General features: G+C 33.3%; 1 protein-coding gene and 1 long non-coding RNA gene across 2 annotated transcripts; both read right to left on the bottom strand.

Annotated features, from left to right (window-relative positions):
* Positions 1–1476: 1476 nt before the first annotated feature.
* On the bottom strand, positions 1477–8308 carry LOC143055370 (stromal cell-derived factor 2-like). Its single transcript, XM_076228507.1, has 6 exons — positions 8160–8308; positions 6608–6723; positions 5868–5950; positions 5267–5406; positions 4186–4267; positions 1477–3177 (listed from the first exon to the last, which is right to left on the bottom strand). Exons 1-6 carry the CDS (start codon positions 8224–8226, stop codon positions 3003–3005), a joined length of 663 nt encoding a protein of 220 aa, XP_076084622.1. The 5' UTR covers positions 8227–8308; the 3' UTR covers positions 1477–3002.
* A 3874-nt stretch (positions 8309–12182) lies between these two features.
* On the bottom strand, positions 12183–22293 carry LOC143055371 (uncharacterized). Its single transcript, XR_012972005.1, has 3 exons — positions 22039–22293; positions 13275–13349; positions 12183–12848 (listed from the first exon to the last, which is right to left on the bottom strand). It is a non-coding gene; the product is annotated as an uncharacterized LOC143055371 (long non-coding RNA).
* Between the last annotated feature and the right edge of the window lie 71 nt (positions 22294–22364).

Raw genomic sequence — 22364 nt, 5'->3', positions numbered from 1 at the left:
TGTTTTCTTATTCTTAGTATGTATGCCCAATTCTTAGTCATTTTATTGCAAGTACAATGTATTACAATTTGTGATGTGTTTTAATATTGAAAAAGAAATAAATTCCACACACATTTGCTTATATACTTGTAGGGCAGAAGGATTATGCTTTTCCCTTCCCTTCTTGTAAAAACTAATTAAGCAGAAGTTTCAGAGTTGTCTCCCTTTTCTGAATTATCTGATGGAATAGTTTCCTATTACAGTAGACTCCACCTAATTGGATGTCGGCTAAAGTAATATTATTTCAAAACACCAAACCGTTCCCTTTATATTTAATGATAATTGTATCATGTAATCAAATATCGGATATAAAAATGTATCAGCAAATCAGATAAGAATATTCAAAAATATTTGTTCAAAACCATGCACAATCTGATATATGTTTTATTTAATGTGATAGAATATTATTATGAATCCTGCTTTGTACTATATCAGCATGCTAGGTCAAATTTTTGACATTCTTTTACACAAGGTAACATCTTCTGGAAGATATGTCACCCTATCTAGCATATATCATTCTGTGTTTGAGCCCACCTGTCTTTGTACTGCCTTGTATGTACCAAGTCAGGAAAATGGCCATTGTTACATTATAGTTCGTTTCTCTGTGTGTTACGTTTCGGTGTTGTGTCGTTGTTCTCTTATATTTGATACGTTTCCCTCAGTTTTAGTTTGTAACCCAGATTTGTTTTTTTTTCTCTATCGATTTATGAATTTTGAACTGGGATATATATACTACTGTTGCCTTTATTTGCTCTTTAATCTACACAAAAAAGTTGCATAGGTTATGTTTTTGACCCATCCATTGGTCCTCTTCTTGTCATTGCAACTTCTCTGAAATCACACACACCAAGTTTCGCCCCTTTAAACATAGCAATTTGGCCTTAATATACTACTACAACAGTTTTATTTGTCATTTCAACTCCTCTACATAAGAGAGTTCCATGAACTTGTTAGTTAAAGAGTTTGTTTGCCCAGTGACTATATGGGGGCATGTAGTATGTACAAAAATCTTTTATTGGAGCAGCAGCAATTACTGATTTTAAAGTCTTTGGTTTGGCCTATCTGATGATTATACCTGCGACCTCCTATACTCTTAAAGAGGGACGAAAGATACCAGAGGGACAGTCCAACGCATAGATCAAAAATAAACTGACAATGCCATGGCTAAAAAAATAAAAAGACAGACAAATAATAGTACAAAAGACACAGCATAGAAAACTTAAGTGAGCACAAGACCATTGAGGCAGTGAAATGAAATCTCCAGTGAAAACAATGAAATGTACAGAAACCCTGAATGCAGCTTCTACAAAATCTTGACTTTAAATATATGCCATTAACCTTGTTAGTTTTGTATCAGAGATATGTCAATAATCACATTGGTAATATTCACTATTCAAATTATTATTTTGAATGTTTAAACGTAAGAAAACAAGTAAATATATAAAATAGTTTATTTAAATTATTAGTATAATTTATAAGCAAGACACATACATTCAGACACACAATAACCTAATCATTTATTCCCTCATTTTAACTTGTTCTGAAGAATTATCTGAACAAAAACATGACAGAGTATTAAATTCTATAATATATTACCAAATTTAAAACAGTTAAATTAATACATTTTTTTGTTTTACAAATGCTTTTCTTCAATTCAAACTCTAACAAACAATACAACATCATATTTCCATATCATTTATAGATTCAATCATGTTTTCTTAGAATTCCCACATTTAATTTTGCAACACAACATGTTAAGCTTACAAATAATAACTTCAACTGGTAAAAAAAAAACATTTCAAATACAAATATATCCCATAGAAATATAATATCCCTCTCTGGTAATACAAGCAAGACAACACTGATGTATGAAAAATTGTAAACCAACTTATTTTCAGGATTTTTAATTCTAGCATTATATTTTCACAACTTTCCTTAATTAGTACAAAAATAACTCAAACATGTCAAATTTGAATCTTCTTTCTGAATTAAAACAAAGTTTGTTAGAAAGGACTTAGTTTTTTTTTCTTCTTCAGAAAATACAAGTTTGTTTACAGTAGAAAATAAAGCTTCAGATTTGATAATAATACACATTGTGACATGTATGGAAAGCTTTTGTTATAAAGAAAATTTGGATTCAATCATCAAAATTGTGAAAATGAATATGAAAAGTTAAAAAAAAACTAAAAAAACAGAGTAATTCTTTTTAAATTACAGAATATTGAAGAAGATGGGTGAAAATATGATAATTTCAATCATCAATCAACTCCAATGATACAATCAAACCTAACATTCACACTTTTAACAAAGAGTTACATCCCCTTAAACACATTTTCCTAGTACAAATGTACAACTACAACATGAAGTAAAATGTCAGAGATCTCACTAAATTTCCTACATAGTCATTCATTTCCATTCTATTTGATCTTGTGAGAAAGTGTAGTGAATACAAAAGTGCCTGACTGACCAACATTTAATTGACCACTGCTTCCCTGCAGGTCAGTAGACAAAAGTCATAGTAAATATTGGTCAAGTCAGATATTTTACATTTTAAACGAGACCAAACATTCAGAAAATTTGAGAAGAACTTTCAAACCAAAGAAGCGATGAAACATTAGAAATGTAAATATTAAGTGTAGATTGGAATGAACGTCAAGTAAAAATCTGAGACTTTTGGATTTGATGTATCTACAAAAATTTTAAAAATACTGAAATCTCAGAAATTAATGTGTGTATTTATAATTGCTAATCACAGATAAGTAGCAATAGTGTGAGAACTAATAAATGTAATTGCAAAAAATTTGTGAATGAAAATAACTCCTGACGTTATGAATGTTAGTTTTTATCATTATGCATTTTTTAGCATCCATAAAAACATCACAATAATTTCTGAATTTGCAGTAACCAAAAATAATAAATTGTTGTTAAAGTCCATCTAATAAAAGTGTCTAGTGACGGTGAAATCAGAATTCATCATGCGCTGGTGTTCTGACTGTTGGGACTGGAGATTCTGTAGGCTTGATAAAGATTCCCTCCGCAGCCTGCCAATAATTCAGTTCACTTGGCGAGGGGTAGGCACAAATCTCTTTCTGTCCATGGATTGGTCGACCAAACGTGTCACCAGTAACGTGTAAATAGCTGTAAAATATAAGAATTAAATTGAAATGTGCAACATGAATTTTAAGTTGAAAAGTGAAGTTGACATTTTAATAACCAATGCAAACACATGAAAAAAAATGTTGCACCTGTAATGGTTTACTTTTACAAATTGTGACTTGGATAGAGTGTTGTCTGAACTTGTCTCATAGGCACTCATACCACATCTTATGATTTCTGTAAACTGAAGTAAGTTTTTTGAGTCATATGTCTGTAATCCATTTAGCAATTCAGAACATAAAAGACTAAGGTGACTTCATTGTTTACACCCCAAAATGAAAAAAATGCCATTTCATTTGTTGAGTGTTGATTATTCAAGACTTTTAAATCAATCCCAACTTTTAGTGTATTCTTTTGAAAATATTACCCAGAATGCATTAGTTTGTAGGATAAATTTCTAACAATAGAAATCATTAGGAAAAGTAGCTTTTTCTACTTATACAGACTAAAAAAGAATTAAAAGCTATTATTAGCATTTATTTTGTTCAACTGGGAATTTTTCGCCATTCCATTTGGTCATACAATCACATTCCTTCTTTCCATCCATCCTATCTTTACATGGAATTAAAAAAAACTAGTTCAATCATTAACAAGAGTAGTGATAAGTCAGGGTTCACACTGAGGACTTTTGAAGGCAAGTCCAAGAACTCGTCATTTTTGCCCATGGTGAGTCCAACAGTAAGAAGAAGGTATTTTATTGCAATACAACTTATCATTTGAAGTCTCCATGACCTAATAGAGCAATGAAATGATATTCTATTCAGATTTCTTTTAAACTTTTGATATAAAATATGTGTGTTCAGTTTTAAAATATTTCAATCTTGACATATCTTAGAAACTCTTTGGACTCACCAGTTTTGAAAATGACGAGTTCAGAAAGATTTTCATGAATCCAGGACTCATGGAATTCCCTTAGTGAGAACCCTGTTAGTTCAACCACAAATTATGATAATGAACTTTCAATGGAATATTTAAATCCACTGTACTTACTTTTCTGTTACTACATTTTTAATCCTGACTTTTTGGTTTCTGTCCCAGTAATTACCAGAACATATAATAACCCAGTGATCACCTGTAAATACACAAATAAGTATGTAACAGCATATTACTGAGGAATTGTTTATACAAGCTAAGCTCACAAAATTATACATTCCTTGCAACGTCCATGTTTTTTGAAAGGAAAACCCCAAAAATAATTGCAATAAAGAACAACATAAAAATTGGCATTATATAACAATTTAATTAATTATCCAGTGAACAGTTGTTTATAAACAAATAAATAGAATGTATGACCTCTCTGTTGTCTGACATCAAATCTATGATGAGGTTTGATTGCTGTGTGAATCACTGTATTAAATCTTTTTCTGTTCAACTGTATTTTGTGGATTCATTATTATTTGTGGGATATTTCATGGTTATCAACAAACTTAATTGTATAGCAGAATACTAATTTCCCATACAAATTTGACAATTGGCTTGTACTTATACTGTCAAGACTGTTGTACATGGCATTTATTACAAAGACATAATTGAGTATCAACAAAAATATATAATCAACCAAACCACAGTTATAACCACCCTAAGTTAGTTAATTTACTCAATAAGACATTATATCAGGTTATTTTCTTGTCAGGTTTTGTTTTAGGTTGTAGCCTTAGTCGGAACTATTACATATTCGGTGTGTTCTTTAGTCTTGTACAAAGTAACTTATTTAATAATCACTATAAAGATCGCTTTGTGTAAATTTACTTTCTACTTTTTAGAAATAATAAGCACACAATTATTTCCTGTTATACCACTTGATAAACTTTATACTGCAATCAGCTATCTTTTGTACACAAATACATTTTTGCTTTTTTTTGTACTTGTGGTCCATATTTAAACTCTGTCAATTACTTCAAAAAAATCCAGGACAACTGCTTCGATTCGAAAAATTAATCCTTAAAGTGCCCAGTGTAAATACAGGGTAAAAAATATATGCACATTGTCAGAAAAACTAAATTTATTTGTACAGGAAAAAAAGCTTAATGACAATTTAAATATAATGTTTATGTATATTTTATAAACTGACCTTCATCTCCAACTCCATTTTCTCCAAACGCTGTTACTTCTAAATTTCTGGACAATGGTGACTGGAAATGGTGACTGTGTAAATTCCTGTTGGTATTCAGATGTAACAATCTAATTGTCTGTCCACATTTGATTGGCTGTCTGAAAAAATATTCAATTTTTAAATTTAAAGTCTAGTTGTTCATTATCAATCCTAAGAATTTCAGAAACTGGATAATGAAATGATTGATAATCTCATTAGATAAGCTTCTGAATTGTAGCTGATATGGTCCTTACCATTTATTATTACTTTTTGTGAACCTATGTCAGTCTTCACGATGAACTGTTAAATCTTCAGGCCTGGAGCTCAACTTTTGAAATTTTTTAGTAAGATTCTGTTGGCCTGTAGGTATGATTTTTACAGGCCCGAGAGCAATTCTACAAGCCTGGGCTGCCAGGGCTGCCACTCAGCGTGAAGACTGCTATGTACCTTAGGTCTCATAGGTTACAGTTCCTCAGCTAATAATAGATATGCCTAAGGAAATAGTTAAAGAAAATTAAGGAATGGACTGGTCAAGTTCCAGTTCTACCTATAAGGTTGTCAATCATGTTTATGTACCTACCCTCTTTCACACTGTTTGCCCGTCTTGCCTATAACTTGCCAGTAACTATTGTGATCATCTGAAGATTCTACACCTGTTACAGACTGTAAAAGAAGTAAAATCAATAATGTACATGTACATGGTTTGAATGGGAATTTTTCACCATCCCTCCATTCAATCTTTCCATCCAACCATGTTCTTTCCATCCATCTTATCCATACATTATTAATATAGCAGATTTAGATAATTTCTCTCTTTATGATTGACGTAATGTGCCTCTAGCTGAGCACTTTTCTGAATTAAAATTTTTCAAGTTGACTGTATGCTTAGTATTAAATTTGTCTATGAAGCTACGGTACTTTAAGGATTTTTAAAATACCAAAGCTTTTAAAATTTGCATGCAGCATTTTTAACAAATACAATAGTTAATTTAATATCGCTTTTGTTTATTGTTCAACATTATCATTATGATAAATACACACAAAATAAGAGAAAAAATCTTTTTGTATAGGAACAATCAAACATGAATTCTAATTTTGTCCGCTGTTAAATGATTATTATATTTTATGTATAAATGTTTAAAGTGACTTATAGGTCCAAAGGGCTGGGTGTTGATACATGTAATTACAACTGCTTATTGAAATATTGTATACTATTATAAAACACATGTCACTATAATAAACAATTTGGTATTGGTATTACACACAAACATTTCTGAATTTAAAGCAATATTTTATTTTGACCACTAGAGACGTACTTACCTGTTGACCACTGCCTGACCCATACTTGACATCATGAGAATGTAGCCGTATATTGTGGTATGGATTGAAGAGTTTTAATGTTGATCCACACGTCACATAATGGTAATCAAATCTTCCTGTCAACATAGAATGTATATATTTAAACCATTGCTACTCAATATGATACAACAAGATAATGTGTCCTTAGTACAAGGATGTCCCAATAGCACTATCATTTTCTATGTTCAGTGGACTGTGAAATTGGGGTAAAAACTCTTAAATTTGGCATTATGACACGACCGATAATATTATAGGGGAAATGTGTACTAAGTTTCAAGTTGATTGGACGTCAACTTCATTAAAAACTACCTTGACCAAAAACTTCAATCTGAATTGCGAAAGAGAGACAAACAAAAAGACAAACGGACACACAGACCTAAAAACATAATGCCCATGAATAGGGCATAAAAATAAGAAGATGTGGTATGATTGCCAATGTAACAACTCTTCACAAAGGACCAAATGACACTATACGTCACTGTACAGCTTTCAACAATGAGCAAAGCCCATATTGCATTGTTGGTTTTGAAGGGCCACAAAATTACAAATGTAAAACAATTCAATGAGAAAACTAAGGGCCTAATTTATGTACAAAATAATGAACAAAAAAACAAATATGTATTAAACATAGAAACAAATGATAACCGCTGAATTACAGGTTCTTGACTTTGGACGGGCTCATACAGAATGTGGCATGGTTAAACTAGTTTGAAGGCTCAATCCCTCTCCCTAACATGTGATGTTACAGTACAACATAAGAACAAACTATACAAATGAGTTGAAAAAGGCCCAACTCATAAGATGGACACAAAAAGAAATGATACACACATATTAAAAACATAACACAAGGACCTAAGTGCTAGGGTTCTACAGCTAAATGTTGACAAGGATGTTTAATTGCATAATGGCAGATCATAAAAAATGAACAAAATAAAGTACAATCAATCTTCAAAACACCCTAAGGGCGCCACTCTAAAAAGCGCCAGTGCCCTACCCTCTGAAAACAGTCTACCATGAACAGTGTAACAAGTAGCATTTCTGACTGGTGGTAATGGTTTTGCCCAGTGACACTGTTGGCGGATTAACCGTGACTTATAGATATTAACTGCTATGGCGTTAGGTTTCATTGGCAATTAAACCACATCTTCTTATAAGTTATATTAATATACATGTCCTAATACTCCACTTTCTGTGCCTGTATAGTTATCCCTGGATATATACGAAAGTAAACATGAATATTGTACCCCTTTTGAAGAATAGGGAAAAGGGTATTCCAAATAATAATTTATGACGTCTGGCAAGGCTATTTTGATTTTTTTTCTGGTTAAACAGTTGTTTAACTTGCATTTGCTGATGAGTGTTGTATAGGCTTGTATAGTACTCAAACTGTACAGCAGATCAAGCCTCAACTTTGCTCAAGGATTTATTTATAAAAAAGCTTACGACCTTCAGTGGGAGTGTCAGATTCAGGTTCGTATTTCTAAGTTGAAATCGGACATTTTATATGTTTTACCTTCTATCAATGAAATGAGAAATGACAATAAAATACAAGAAATCATTTCACTGGAAATGAACGCCATGGTGTCAGTAACGTCTACGTTTATGAAAACTCTAGAGGGGAAAAACTGGAATTCCCCGCTTCCGGTTGGAACACGTGAAGTATTTTCATTGGTTGGTTTGGGAAAATACCCTTTACTTGTATCTTCATACCGAAAAGATAAGTATATGCAAAGCAGGAGAAACTAACAATAATGTTAGTTTTGTTTCAAACTATATGTATTAAAAAATGCCAGACGCAATAACATTTTAATTATAACTTTACCAAATTCTCACCATTATGCCAATAAATCCAAAAAATAAAATAAAAAATTGTAAAGTTTTATGGCATGCCAATGTGTACAAAAAGAGATATTTTTTTAAATATCAGAAAATCATTTTCAAATATAAGATAATCATTTCAATATTAATCATTTCCTATTATTTGAAAAAGATTTTCTGATATCCAAAACTGATTTTCTAATATAGAAAAAAAAAAAATTTTATGTAAAAAAAATACCGGATTTTCTTTGATTAAAAAATGACTTTTCATATTAGAAAATGACTTTTTAATAATAGAAAATGAATTTCTAATATTAGAAAATGTCTTTTTAATGTTAAAAATTGATTTCTTAATATTAGAAAATAATTTAGTTATTGAACAAGTTAGTGGTTGGTCAAAACATTTCAGTGGTGGAGATTTTACTTTGAATCTGTGAAAGTTGATTTTTTTAATGTTAGAAAATGTTAGATTTTTTAATATATGAGTTAATTCTTCATATTAGAAAATTAATTTCTAATATTAAAAAATATAATTCATAAATATTGGAAAAGAATTTTTAATATCAGAAAATGAAGTTCGAATATATGAAAACTAATTTCGATTATTACAAAATAAATTTCTAATATTAAAACAGGTATTTTTAATATTTAAAAAGGAACTTCTAATATTATTAAATTACTTTTTAATATAAGAAGAGGATTTTTAAATATTAAAAAAGAATTTCTAATTTTTAAAGAGGAATCTCTAATATTAATAAATATTTGTTTACTATTAGATTTTTTAATAATTAAAAAGGAATTTGTAATATTTGACAGAGAATTTCTTTAATATAAGAAATTAATTTTTTAATATAAAAAAATTATTTTTTAATATTAAAAATGCACTTTTTTTTAATATTGAAAATACAGTTTTTTTATATATAAAGACATAGTGTTTTTCTTTTTATATATAAAAAAATCATTCTCTTATATCATAAAATGATTTTTTGTATTTAAAAATTTATTTTTTGATATTAGAAAATAGCCCATTTTGTCCACTTTGGCTTGCCATAGGAGTCAGTGACCATGATGACATGTATCATCTTTCATATTTTTTTGTCAATATTTTGCCATTAAAAAACCCGACAAGAGTGCACACGCTGAAATGTCTCGCCTTCTATACTAATCATTGATATTATGTAGATAGTCCTAAGTATAAAGCTTTATAACAACTGTCTCATAAACTTAACATTAACCAAGATAACTAAACAAAGACCAATGAACCATGAAAATGAGGTCAAGGTCAGATGAACCATGCCAGGCAGACATGTACAGCTAACAATGCTTCTATACAACATATATAGTTGACCTATTACTTATAGTTTAAGAAAAATAGACCAAAACACAAAAACTTAACACTGTGCAATGAACCGTGAAAATGAGGTCAGGGTCAAAAGAAACCTGCGCTACTGACATAAAGATCATAAAATATTTCCATACACCAAATATAGTTGACCTATGGCATATAGTATTAGATAAAAAGACCAAAACTCAAAAACTTAACTTTGACCACTGAACCATGAAAATGAGGTCAAGGTCACATGACATCTGCCCGCTAGACATGTACACCTTACAATCATTCCATACAACAAATATAGTAGACCTATTGCATATAGTATGAAAAAAAAGACCAAAACACAAAAATTTAACTATAACCACTGAACCATGAAAATGAGGTCAAGGTCCCATGACATCTGCCCGCTAGACATGTACACCTTACAATCATTCCATATAACAAATATAGTAGACCTATTGCATATAGTACGAAAAAAACAGACCAAAACACAAAAATTTAACTATAACCACTGAACCATGAAAATGAGGTCAAGGTCAGATGACACCTGCCAGTTGGACATGTACACCTTACAGTCCTTCCATACACCGAATATACTAGCCCTATTGCTTATAGTATCTGAGATATGGACTTGACCACCAAAACTTAACCTTGTTCACTGATCCATGAAATGAGGTCGAGGTCAAGTGAAAACTGTCTGACAGACATGAGGACCTTGCAAGGTACGCACATATCAAATATAGTTATCCTATTACTTATAATAAGAGAGAATTCAACATTACAAAAAATTTGAACTTTTTTTTCAAGTGGTCACTGAACCATGAAAATGAGGTCAAGGACATTGGACATGTGACTGACGGAAACTTCGTAACATGAGGCATCTATATACAAAGTATGAAGCATCCAGGTCTTCCACCTTCTAAAATATAAAGCTTTTAAGAAGTTAGCTAACACCGCCGCCGCCGCCGCCGCCGCCGGAACACTATCCCTATGTCGAGCTTTCTGCAACAAAAGTTGCAGGCTCGACAATAATTATGTATTCATAATACGATTTGATAAAAGTAATTAACCACGTATCACACATGCATCCCTGTTGTCATTTGGGGGAGGATAATATAAATATTGCATACATTGCATGACCATTTAAAACAGCTGCAACCTGCATTCGATAAGGAACAAACGAAATATCACCACTAAGGAAATGGTGTAAAAATACAACGATTTCATGTTTGGTAAACTTTGGGAAAACAGTATGAAAGTTAATAAGAAGGAACACTGTATTAATTATTTTTTGTTGATTATATGTTTCGGATTCGTAATAAATATTAAAAAAAAAAGAAGACTACAGAGGACTTAGTTTGGTACATACCTTGGCTCTAAAAAAAAATTCTCTACCTTTAATATAAGAATTTTAAGAAACTTAAATGAGTAATGCCCTTTCAACTGATTTTTATAGTTTTTTTTTATTATGTTGAAGAGTTACACCACTGTCCCAAGTTAGGGAAGGGTTGGCGCAATCAATCGAGCTTAAACCCATCACATTCTGTATGTGCCTGTCCCTGGCCAGGAGCCCATAATTCAGTTGTTGTATTTGGTTGCTTTGTAACTTATTTGATTTTCATATATTATTTTGTGCATAAATTAGGCCTTTAGTTTTTCTCGATTGAATTGTTGTACACTTGTCATTTTGGGGCCTTCTATAGATGACTATGTGGTATGGGCATTGCTAGTTGTTGCAGGCCGTACGGTGATCTATAGTTGTTCATTTCTGTGTCGTTTGGTCTCTTGTAGAGAGTTGTCTCATTGGCAATCATAGCACATCTTCTTATTTCTATAGTGTAACTAAATTGAAAAACCCATTCAGAATGATGGTTTACCATCCATCAGTCGCAAGTTGATCAGACGGTTTTGGCATTTACAAACAGGTCTTCGATCTTTACTGGTTCATATTTTAAATCAACTCATCATAGATAGTATGATTAAAATTGTGTATGCTGGACGTGTGTTTCATTTACAATAAAGGCAATGCTAATATACCGCTCTTTAATAGTCATAAATCGATTTAGCTGAAACAATTCATCGTCACAAACCAAAACTGACGGAAACATATCAATTAAAAGACTCATTAATGACTATCGAGCCAAAAAGAGTTTTAATTAGATATCAAATTCAAAAAATGAGTCATTAAGGAACATCATACAATGGCGATACATTAAATTTGATATCACGAATTCACGACTAGTTAAGGTATCCGACCCATAATAAAGATTTACGGAAAATTTTCCGGAGTTTACCGAGGTGTAAATTTTTTCAACACCTCGGTATTTTCCGCCTAGTAAGCGAAAGTATAGTTATTATTTTTAAAATGACGATTAAAATATCAGAAAGGCTTAATTGAAGTATATTTTCATTAACTATAGAGTAAACGCTATTTTTTTCTATAAATTGTCAAATTTTCACAATCCGGAAACAGAAGTTATGGTAAACAAATATGGACGACTCGGTCGGCTGCCAAGACAGACGAAGGCGTTTTACAAAAAAAAGTACGCCGATTTAAGTCTCTTCGTCTTGTCGTGATGCGGAAATACTGTGTGCAGTTTGGATGCAACTGGTTGTCAAATATGTTGTACCGGCATAGGAAGATTCGTTGATAGAAGGAATGTAAACACATCACGCACTTGTCCTTTTCATCTGGCGATCTGCTCTGGGAGACGATTTGAATGGATCGTTCATTTTTATGTTTTAAAGTTCTGTATTATAATGTTAAGTGTATATCTGGATGGAATTGAACCGACTTTCTTATGGTTCCTAACATGGAGAACCTAGTAAACCAAAGGCCAAGCTGATGCCAAGCTTCAGTGTAAAACTTTGAGCAGGTGCCAGGTAATTTGCATTTACAAATCCAAACATTTTAAAACTTGGGTTGGACAACATTGTCATGTTAATTATGTAGTCGTGCTTCCCATGTATTTAAATAAACACAAACACGTTGATAGGTCTTAGGTTCTTAATTTCATCAGAATTGATGTTAATATTCTAACAAAAATGACCCTGAAATAATAACAATATAATTCTTATACAATTCAATCAGTAGTAATTATCAATTACTATAAAATCAATATATCTATATGCATAGAAGAAAACTGTAGATTTCCTTTGCCCTTAAAATAATAGTTTTACAAGCTACACAAAACGATATTACACCATTCCGAATTCTGTACTAAATAAGTACATTTTATATTTCTCTGTATTTAGTGCATTGTGAAATATGCAACGACAGACTAAGTTCACAGCTAATACATAGCTACGCTTGTAGTATCATACCAAAAATAGTTAGTTTAACATAATAATAACACGCAATTGTAAGTGCAAACAAGACATTCCGTTTTGCAACAGTTACACAAAGCAGACAATACATTTAAGCAAAGCAACATAAAAGTAACATGAACAATACAAACTGTATACATATAAACATACCTCACATGTAGTGCAAAGGCCTTTTCACCAACTGATTGATTTGAATCAGTTTACATTCTGTTTCAATAATATAACCTGAAGACAAAATATTAAAATCATAGAAACCTTATGTATACTGCTAGATTAGAATAATCAGAGTTATCTATCCTTAAATCTGGTTAATCAAATATTTACTTGTATTAACTTTAAAGAAGTATAAAATCATTTAACGCTCACTCATACAAACTGTTAAAATAGATACTTACTTACTTAATGATACTTAATGATGTTTTCCGGTACAGGATCCTCACGGTTCCTCTTCACCAGACTCATATAATTGATTATTGTCTCCATTATTTCTGATGCTGCTTCCGGTTAATTCAGCTTAAATCAGAATAATAGATTTCTTCGTACTCCCAGTATCTATCTAGTCTATTTTTGAATGAGTTTATAGATGGCGCTTTAGTTACTTTATCCGGTAACTTGTTCCATAATTTGGCTATTCTTACAGAAACACTGTTTTTCCTCAGACTTGTTTTGAATCGTTGGTGAATGATTTTATTACTGTTTACTCTTGTGCTACGTCTATTTTCAGTGCTTGAAATTAATTTAAGGAATGAACTCGTTTCTGGATCGTAATTACCATTAAGTATCTTATATGTCTCAATCATGTCCCCTCGGACCCTTCTATATGACAATGTTGGCAGCTTAAGTTTTTCAGTCTTTCCGGGTAGCTCAGTTTATTGAATCCTGGTATCTGTCGTGTTGCCCTTTTTTGTACATTTTCGATTTTGTCAATGGATTTCTTTTTAAAAGGTGCCCATACAGAGCTAGCATAGTCTAAGTGTGTTCGCACTAATGTTTTGTATAGAGGTATGAAGATTTTTTCGTTTAAGTTTGTAAATGTCCTTCTAATTGCGGCAAAAGTTAAATTAGCTTTGTTCACTTTTTCGCATATGTGTCTTTCAAAGGTTAGATCTTCATCAATTACTACTCCAATATCTTTAAAGAAGTATAAACTCATTTAACGCTCACTCATACAAACTGTTAAAATAGATTATATATTAATGTTACTAGAAATTAAAGTATAAATCATACTTTTACCAGTTTTATGTAGAATTTATATAGTTTATTAAATCTTACAAATAAAACTATATTATCAAGTTTATCTTTATTACTTTATGAGTTATGAATAGTTTACACATAACTTTACTATTTAATCAATCGCACACACCTTTCATAATACGTCACCTATTCATACAATTATACACTTATATATCACTCATTCTTGAACATTAAAACTTGAATGTTATTGTAATGAATATATTAGTAATAAACTGACCTTATAAAAGAATATGAAAGTCCTAGACTATTTCAATATCAAATTAAAGATATAACAACTTCCAATAGAGCTGACGAAAATGGCTACCACTTCATATAAATATTTTAGCCAAGTGCCCAGAACAAAGAATAGTTAAACAAAAGATTCCCGCCTTAATCATAATGACCAATAGAAAAGATATAAACAATAAGAAATGTTCTACCTGAGTAAACTAGCATATTACAAATCATAATAACTGTAAGTAGAATATATCCAGTATATATTCTAATAACATAAAATCTTAAATAACATGAAACATAAAAATATAGCTCTACCACACATTCCCCCCAGCTATAAAATGACGTCCCGTCATTCCTCAAACTAATGGTGGTTCACTATATCTAGAATGGCTAAGGCTGCTTCTCGTTGTAATCCTGAGAATAATGGTGTTCTAGCTAAAGATGTAATGTATTCAGCCTTCTCTTGACACTCAGCTGTTGGCTTCGAATGTTCCTCGGTGATAGTGTGACCAACAGAGGTAGTCCCAATAGCTGAGATGTCGTACAGACCGGAAGAAATCCATGCTGGTGGTTTACGGTCTCTCCCTGATCGTCTGACTGGTACCGGTGACATCTCTAGTTCCTGAGGTTGTTCTTACTGTTCTACAGGTGTATACTCCTGTGGAATAACATCCCCAACAATGTCTGAAGCGCTTCCTGAAGCTGTCTCCATTTCTGGCCCTTGGTTCCCCTCAGGCTGGGCGTCCCCTAATGGAATGAAGGCATCCTGTGCTGGTTCTGTTACATCTACAGCTGGTTCATGAGTGAATGTAGGTTCACTGTCAACTGTCCTCTCCAGCACATAGTCTACATCAAAATAATCCACTGATTCATCAGATGACTCATCACTGGATTCACTTGAAGAAGTCCGGTGTTCAGCTATTGTCCTCTGTAATCTCGTCCTTGGTCTTGGAACTGGTTTTGGTATAACAGTTGGTGTTTCTTCTCTGATATACCCGACAGGTAGCAATAAATTCCTGTGGAGATTCCTTGTTCGTCCTTCTCCGTTCTCTTTCACAACTGTGAAAACAGGAATATCTAAATTCGGCTGGTCAATGACTACATATGGAGTATCTTCCCATGTATCCACTAGTTTGTGCTTTCCATCAAAAGCCACAATCTTTACAAGTACACGATCTCCCTTCTGTACTGCTGCTCCTCTTACACGAAGATCGTAACCCTCCTTCTGATTGGCTTGTGAAATCTTTGATGCTTCAGCTGCAAGTTGGTATGCATGTGATAATCTGTCTCGTAGATCCTTTACATACTGAGTTGTTGGTAACTTGGTATCTTTATGTAGGCCAAACGCTAAGTCGATGGGTAGTCTTGGGTTTCTTCCAAACATTAGAAAGTAGGGTGCTACTCCAGTGGACTCATGACGGGTACAGTTGTACGCATGTACCATGGGTGAAGCGTAGAGCTTCCAGTTGGCTTTCTGATGAGATTCCAAGGTTCCAAGCATACCAAGAAGAGTAGGTTAAATCTCTCGCACATCCCGTTCCCCATGGGATGATAGGGTGTAGTCCTTGACTTCTTCATTCCAGTTAGATTGCATAGCTCCTTGATAACTTTACTTTCGAAATTAGCTCCCTGATCAGAATGGATCCTCTGTGGTATTCCGTAATGTAGAATAAAGTTATCAAGGAGTGCCTGTGCTGTGGTCTTTGCTGTTTGATTTCTGGTTGTTATTGCTTGAGCATATCTGGTGAAATGGTCGGTAATAACCAGTATGTTCTGGTGACCTCCTTTTGACTGCTCCAGTGTGAGAAAATCCAAACAGACAAGTTGAAGTGGAAACTGAGTTTCAATGCTGACCAAAGGTGCTCTCTGACGGGCTGGTGTTTTTCTCTTTATGCATCTGCCACACTGTTGTATCCAATCCTCCACATCTTTGTCCATCCCAGGCCAGTAAAATCTGTGACAGAGTCCTATCCTTTCCGGGATGTCCCATGTCGTTGTGAAGTGCCTCTAATACAACGCTGATGTTTGCTGATGGCAGAACTAACTGTGACTTCCTGTCTTCTCCAATAGTAACTTCTCTGTAAAGTACACCATCTTTCATCTTGAGGTATTGGAACTGTCGCAGTAGTGGTGTTGGTCCAATATCTGCAGTTGTCGGTTTCTTTCCTTCGATGACATACATTATAAGAGACTTGATGGTAGTATCCATGGCTTGTGCAGCTGCCCAATCAACTGTTTCAGTATCCGGTATATCTTCTTCCTGTGATGGTATTACAGTTGGGTTAACAGCAAGACTGTCAATGTATGCTCCTGGAAGAATAGAGTTACAGATGGTCTTTACAGATTCTATGGAGATAGTCTCTCTGTTGGTGGAATCCTTGTCAGTTGGTTGTGGTAGACGACTAAGTCCATCTGCATCACAATTCTTTTTTCCTGGACGATAAACTATGTTGAAGTTGAATGCGGCTAAAGCGGCCAACCATCTGTGTCCAGTGGCATCAAGCTTTGCTGTTGTAAGCACATAGGTCATGGGGTTGTTATCTGTAAGTACCGTGAAGTTGCTTCCATAGAGATAATCTTTGAATTTGTCGCTAACTGCCCACTTTAGTGCTAGAAACTCCAGTTTATGCGGTGGGTATCTCTTTTCCGACTTTGTAAGACCTCTACTGGCATAGCTGATTACCCTCTTAATTCCCTGTTGTTCCTGGTATAAAACTGCTCCTAGTGCTGTACCGGAGGCGTCTGTGTGCAGTTCATAAGGTAATTCACTGTTGGCGTATCCTAGTATAGGTGCTGATATAAGCAACTCCTTCAACGTCTTAAATGCCGACTCCTGTTCTTCTCCCCATTGCCATGGTTTCTGTTGGTGTTTCTTTGATGATTTCTTTACATTTGGATTTGGCATCAAATCGGAAAGTGGTTTGCTGATTTGGCTAAACTGTTTGATGAATCGTCGATAATAGCCAACAAATCCTAGAAATCTCCTGACATCTTCCGTGTTAGTAGGTTTAGGCCAACTTACTACCTTCTCTGTCTTTGCTGGATCGATCTCAACACCATCTGCTGATACAACATGTCCGTCGTACTTGACTTTCCTCTTGAAGAAGGAACATTTATCGGGTGCTAACTTCATGTTGTGCTGACGTATCCTTTCGAAAACAAGGCGAAGATTTTCTAGCTGTTCTTCGAAGGTCTTTCCAAAGATGATGACATCATCGATGAAGATACAGCAGATCTTGAGATGTAAGTCAGATAAGCATTCTTCCATCATCCTCTGGTACGTGGCAGGTGAATTGGTCAATCCAAATGGCATCCGGTTGTATTCGAAGAATCCCAATTGACCTACCGTAAATGCAGTCCTTTCTTTGTGCTCTTCCAGAATCTCCACCTGATGGTATCCACTTTTCATATCTACGCAGGTAAAAAATGTACTTCCAGCTAGCGAATCGAGCAGATCTTCTATTCTTGGTAAAGCGTAGCTGTCCTTTATTGTCAGGTTGTTTAATTGACGATAATCTACACACAGTCTCAGTTTATCATTCTTCTTACGTACAAGTACCACGTTAGATACATATGGACTGTGTGATGGTCTGATGGTACCATTTGACAATAGTTGTCGAAGATGTGACTTAACTTCATCGTACATGGCTGGTGGAGTTCTTCTATATCGATGTTTGAATGGTCTGGTATCAATCAAATCAATATGGTGTTTCACTTCTGTGTTTCCAATATCTTCATCATTCTTGGCAAATATATCTTCAAATGATTTGATGAATTCTATCCCTCGTTCTAGTTGATCTTCAGTTAAGTCACTTTCTGGAATTTCCACTTGTTCAAGTATTGATGATGTTGATGAAGTATCTGTTGGTTGTTGTTCAATGTTGACTGGTTGTATTGCACATAAGACAGCTTTTGGTTGGATGGTAATAGTCCTTGTGGTAACATTTGCAATCTGAACGTCTATCTTTCTATCTATCTTTATGGTTGAATTTGGTTTGATGGTAACAGGTTTGTTCACAGCATTTCTGACTATAGCTAATGCGTTGTTATTGCGGCTAAGTTCCTTTTCTCTAAGTGTGATGGATCGAAAAGTCAAGTACCATGGTGTTGTTAAGTTGCATGACTGTAGAAATCTTGTCCCATGTTGATCTTTCAATGACTCCATGACTGGTTGAAGAGTGTTAGTTCCAAGAAGCAATGGTATCTGAGTGTTATAGTTGCTATCCGGTATCACTAACAGCAAACATGGATAAATGTTGGTCTGATGTGGGAGAATAATTTCAGTTTCCAAATACCCTTCATATGGTAGTTGTTTTCCATCAGCACATTCAATATCAAGTAGCTCGTTCATGTGTAGTAAAGGTATATCTGTTAGGTTGCTGTGGTAATATGTATGACTGATAGTAGATACTGTTGATCCTGTATCAAGTAAAGTCTTCACTGTTTTTCCATAAAGTACAACTTCAGTTTCTGTTGGCTTTCCATACAATCCTGGTGGTAAACTATAAGGACCTGATGCTGTTCCTGATGTACATAAGTATATGTATATCGATGGTCCTGCTCCATAGACTTCTTGAAGTTTAAAGGTTTACCATCTTTATCCAGTTTCTCAATACATCCCAACTTCAAGTGACCTGGTTTTCCACATCTAAAACATCTTCGTTCATCCTGGTTGGCTGATGAAGCTTGTGGTTTAGATCGGTCTTGCCATCTTCGTTGTCTGGTATCTGTATATCTGTTGTTATTCTGACCTCTGTAGTTAATATAGCCTCTGCCTCGTCCTCTATAATCGGTCTCCATTCTATCAAATCTTGTGGTGAGTTGTTGAATAAGTCCTTTAACTTCTTCAAATTCAGATGTATTGTTAATAGGTTCTGATATTGCTGCAGCTTTGGCTGTTTGTGGTTTCTTTGATGTTTTCCTTTCCTCATGATCTCTCTCAATATGTCTCAGTGCTATTCTAAGTTCATCAAAGTCCTTGATCGTAATCATACTTATGTCCAGATATATCTTTAAGTTCTGTTTTAAGTCCTGACCATAGCATGGAATGTAGCATAGTGTTGGCATCCTTGTGTTGTACCATTCCTTTCTCAATTGCTTTCCCAATAATATCCTCTAATCTGCAACTCCATTTAGTTACACTTTCATCATCACCCTGTCTGGCTCTGTAGAATTGAGCAAGTAGGTCTTCTTTCTTTTCTACATCTCCATAAATGCTGTCCAACTTGTGTATGATATCTGGTAGACTAGCTTTAGGACCAAGGTGCATAACAATAGTTCCTGCTTCTCCTTTGAGTGACTTACGTACAGCATAGCTGATGTTATCTGTGTCGTGTACTTTATCTTCCATGAGTCCACAAACTTCATATCTCCAAAAGGCATAAGTGGCTTCACCCTTGCTGTTGGATCCTGAAAAATTTGTTACTTTGGGTGGATCTCTCATCTTAGTATATGTGACAGTTGTCTTGTTTTTAGATGTTTCCTTCTCTTGTGATTCCTCTTTCGGTGTAACTATTTCTCCACTAGTGGCTAAGTATTCTTTCATCCAGTCTTTCAATCCTTGAACATCATCTCCTTTTGGTTTCTCTTTTACTTCCTTCTTGAGTAATTGTAAGAGTGCGTAAGTATAACTAGTAATAGTGTGAAATAAAGCTAACTATATGACAAATATGTCAATTACTTAAAGATTATCTAACTATAGCCAATGAAAAATAGTAAATAAATGACAAACAATAGTTTGTAAATAATCTGAAAAGTAAGATAGGCTATTAACTAAAATAATGTAAATGTAGAAGAAAGAAAAAAAAAATCAATCAAATAACTACATATGAAATATGTCCTGTAAAAAAAAAATTTATTAATAAATTTATGCAAAGAAATATGTACTAAGTACAATAAGTATAAGTATGTCTGAAATCTGAAATTCAAACTAAAGTAATTAGTATTATGAATATGTATATATAAATATAAATCAATGCAACTGAAAATGACTCAAGATTAATGAATGCAATCTAGTCAATATGAACACAATAAGTACATTCAAAATGTCTTACTTACTTGATACAATATCTAAACTTGGATTTGAGTTGTAAAGCTTCTACGTTTACACTCAACTCAAAAGAAAGTACTTATATATAAAAATATCAACTATCTATAAGTATGGTAAAGTCAGTATACAAATATAAGACTAGCGTATGGCAATAAACAAATCCAATATAAATCACCTCAAAAACAAATCAAGACTAAACTCAACTACAATAAACACACTAATAATCTACCCAAACTCTGAAAAAAAAAATAACTCTCTAAGTCCTGAAAGAATTAACTAACAGACAAGTGCTAAAGTGGGTAATAGTGTCATGCTTGAGGGATAAGGATAGTTAATAATGTTAAAGTGACAAAGTGTTACGAGGTATTCAGTCTCACTACTGCTCTATCTAAACTTTTAATATGTACCTATTAAAGTTTAAGATTTAACTACTTTATGTCCTATTTATATGTAAACTCAAAATTTGTATTATATCAATATGACACACAACAATGAATCATCATACAAATATTCAACATAAACACAATGTACACTAAGTATCAAAACACAAAAGTCAGTATAAATACACAGTGATAACACACAAATACAATCTATCAATACACAATGACAATACAAATATAGTAATACACTATATCACATATAACACAAATAAAGTACAAGTATCAACTATAAGGTATAGGGTACTAGGTATGCTATGTGTATGTGTATGTAAGTAAATATGCACAAGTAAACAAGTAACTGTAACTGTGTATGTAATAGCTACAATCAATCAATCATGTGTGTATTGATGTATGACTATGTCAAGTCTAAATCCAACTTGATATGTAAAGTGTGTAAAAATATTTTAAAATATTTTAAATGTACACCCTAAGTGTATGTGTGTATGTACAAAGTAAGTTTCAGCTGTGCAAAAGTCTAACTTAATCAGTAAAGCTTAGTGTAATAAGTGGTTGCTAATGTAAACAGGCTTTGGGTATACAACTTCCGGTTCCGGTTGACCTTGACCTCACCCTGGGGGGTTGGGTAAATAAATGGGGAGAAAGGGGTCAAGTCTCAATTACAAAAAAAGAAAATCAGAGTACAACATGTACAAACACATCATATATAAATGTCTATATACTATTACAACTACTGTACAATCACTGTATGTAATAACTCTAAATCAGTTAAACCCAATCGTAAAATTTCAAATTTGTTTTCTGATGCTAATTATCTAAATGTTTCTAAGTTTACAAACGTAAAAAAAAAATCTAAGTTTTTTTTTTCAAAGTTCGCTTTTTAAAAAAAATAAATAATCAAAGTTCAAATCTATATGACATATATTATATGAACACACATGTATAGACAAAACATCAAACAAACACAACAGTGAACAATGACATTGATTATAGTTACCATAAAACTGCAATATATTTTCACTGAAAATCCGTGTTGTTGACGTCCTATTTCTTGACTTCCGGATGTGACAACAAAGTTCAAGATACGTATGTCGACCAGTGACGTACCACTTCTTGTGACGTATCGATACACTAATGTCTATTATGTAATAACGGAGTTCCCTCCACAGGTAATGGAAATCGTTGATCTTTAATAACACTGATGAAATCTACGTTGGGCGCCAAAATGTAGTCGTGCTTCCCATGTATTTAAATAAACACAGTTTTGATTTTTCTACCCTGTATACCACATTGCCTCACATTCTCATTAAGAAAAAATTCACA

The sequence above is a fragment of the Mytilus galloprovincialis genome, chromosome 12, assembly GCF_965363235.1.
Source record: "Mytilus galloprovincialis chromosome 12, xbMytGall1.hap1.1, whole genome shotgun sequence".
NCBI classification, from domain to species: Eukaryota; Metazoa; Mollusca; class Bivalvia; order Mytilida; family Mytilidae; genus Mytilus; species Mytilus galloprovincialis.
This window is presented reverse-complemented; position numbering and strand designations above follow the sequence as displayed.

Excerpts from the sequence above, each read along its gene's own strand:
- LOC143055370 (XM_076228507.1), bottom strand. The coding sequence starts at position 8,226 with ATGGCGTTCATTTCCAGTGAAATGATTTCTTGTATTTTATTGTCATTT. Across the intron at positions 5,951-6,607 it reads GGTCAGGCAGTGGTCAACAG|TCTGTAACAGGTGTAGAATC; the intron begins GTAAGTACGTCT and ends CTTCTTTTACAG. Across the intron at positions 3,178-4,185 it reads AAAAATGTAGTAACAGAAAA|CTATTTACACGTTACTGGTG; the intron begins GTAAGTACAGTG and ends TATATTTTACAG.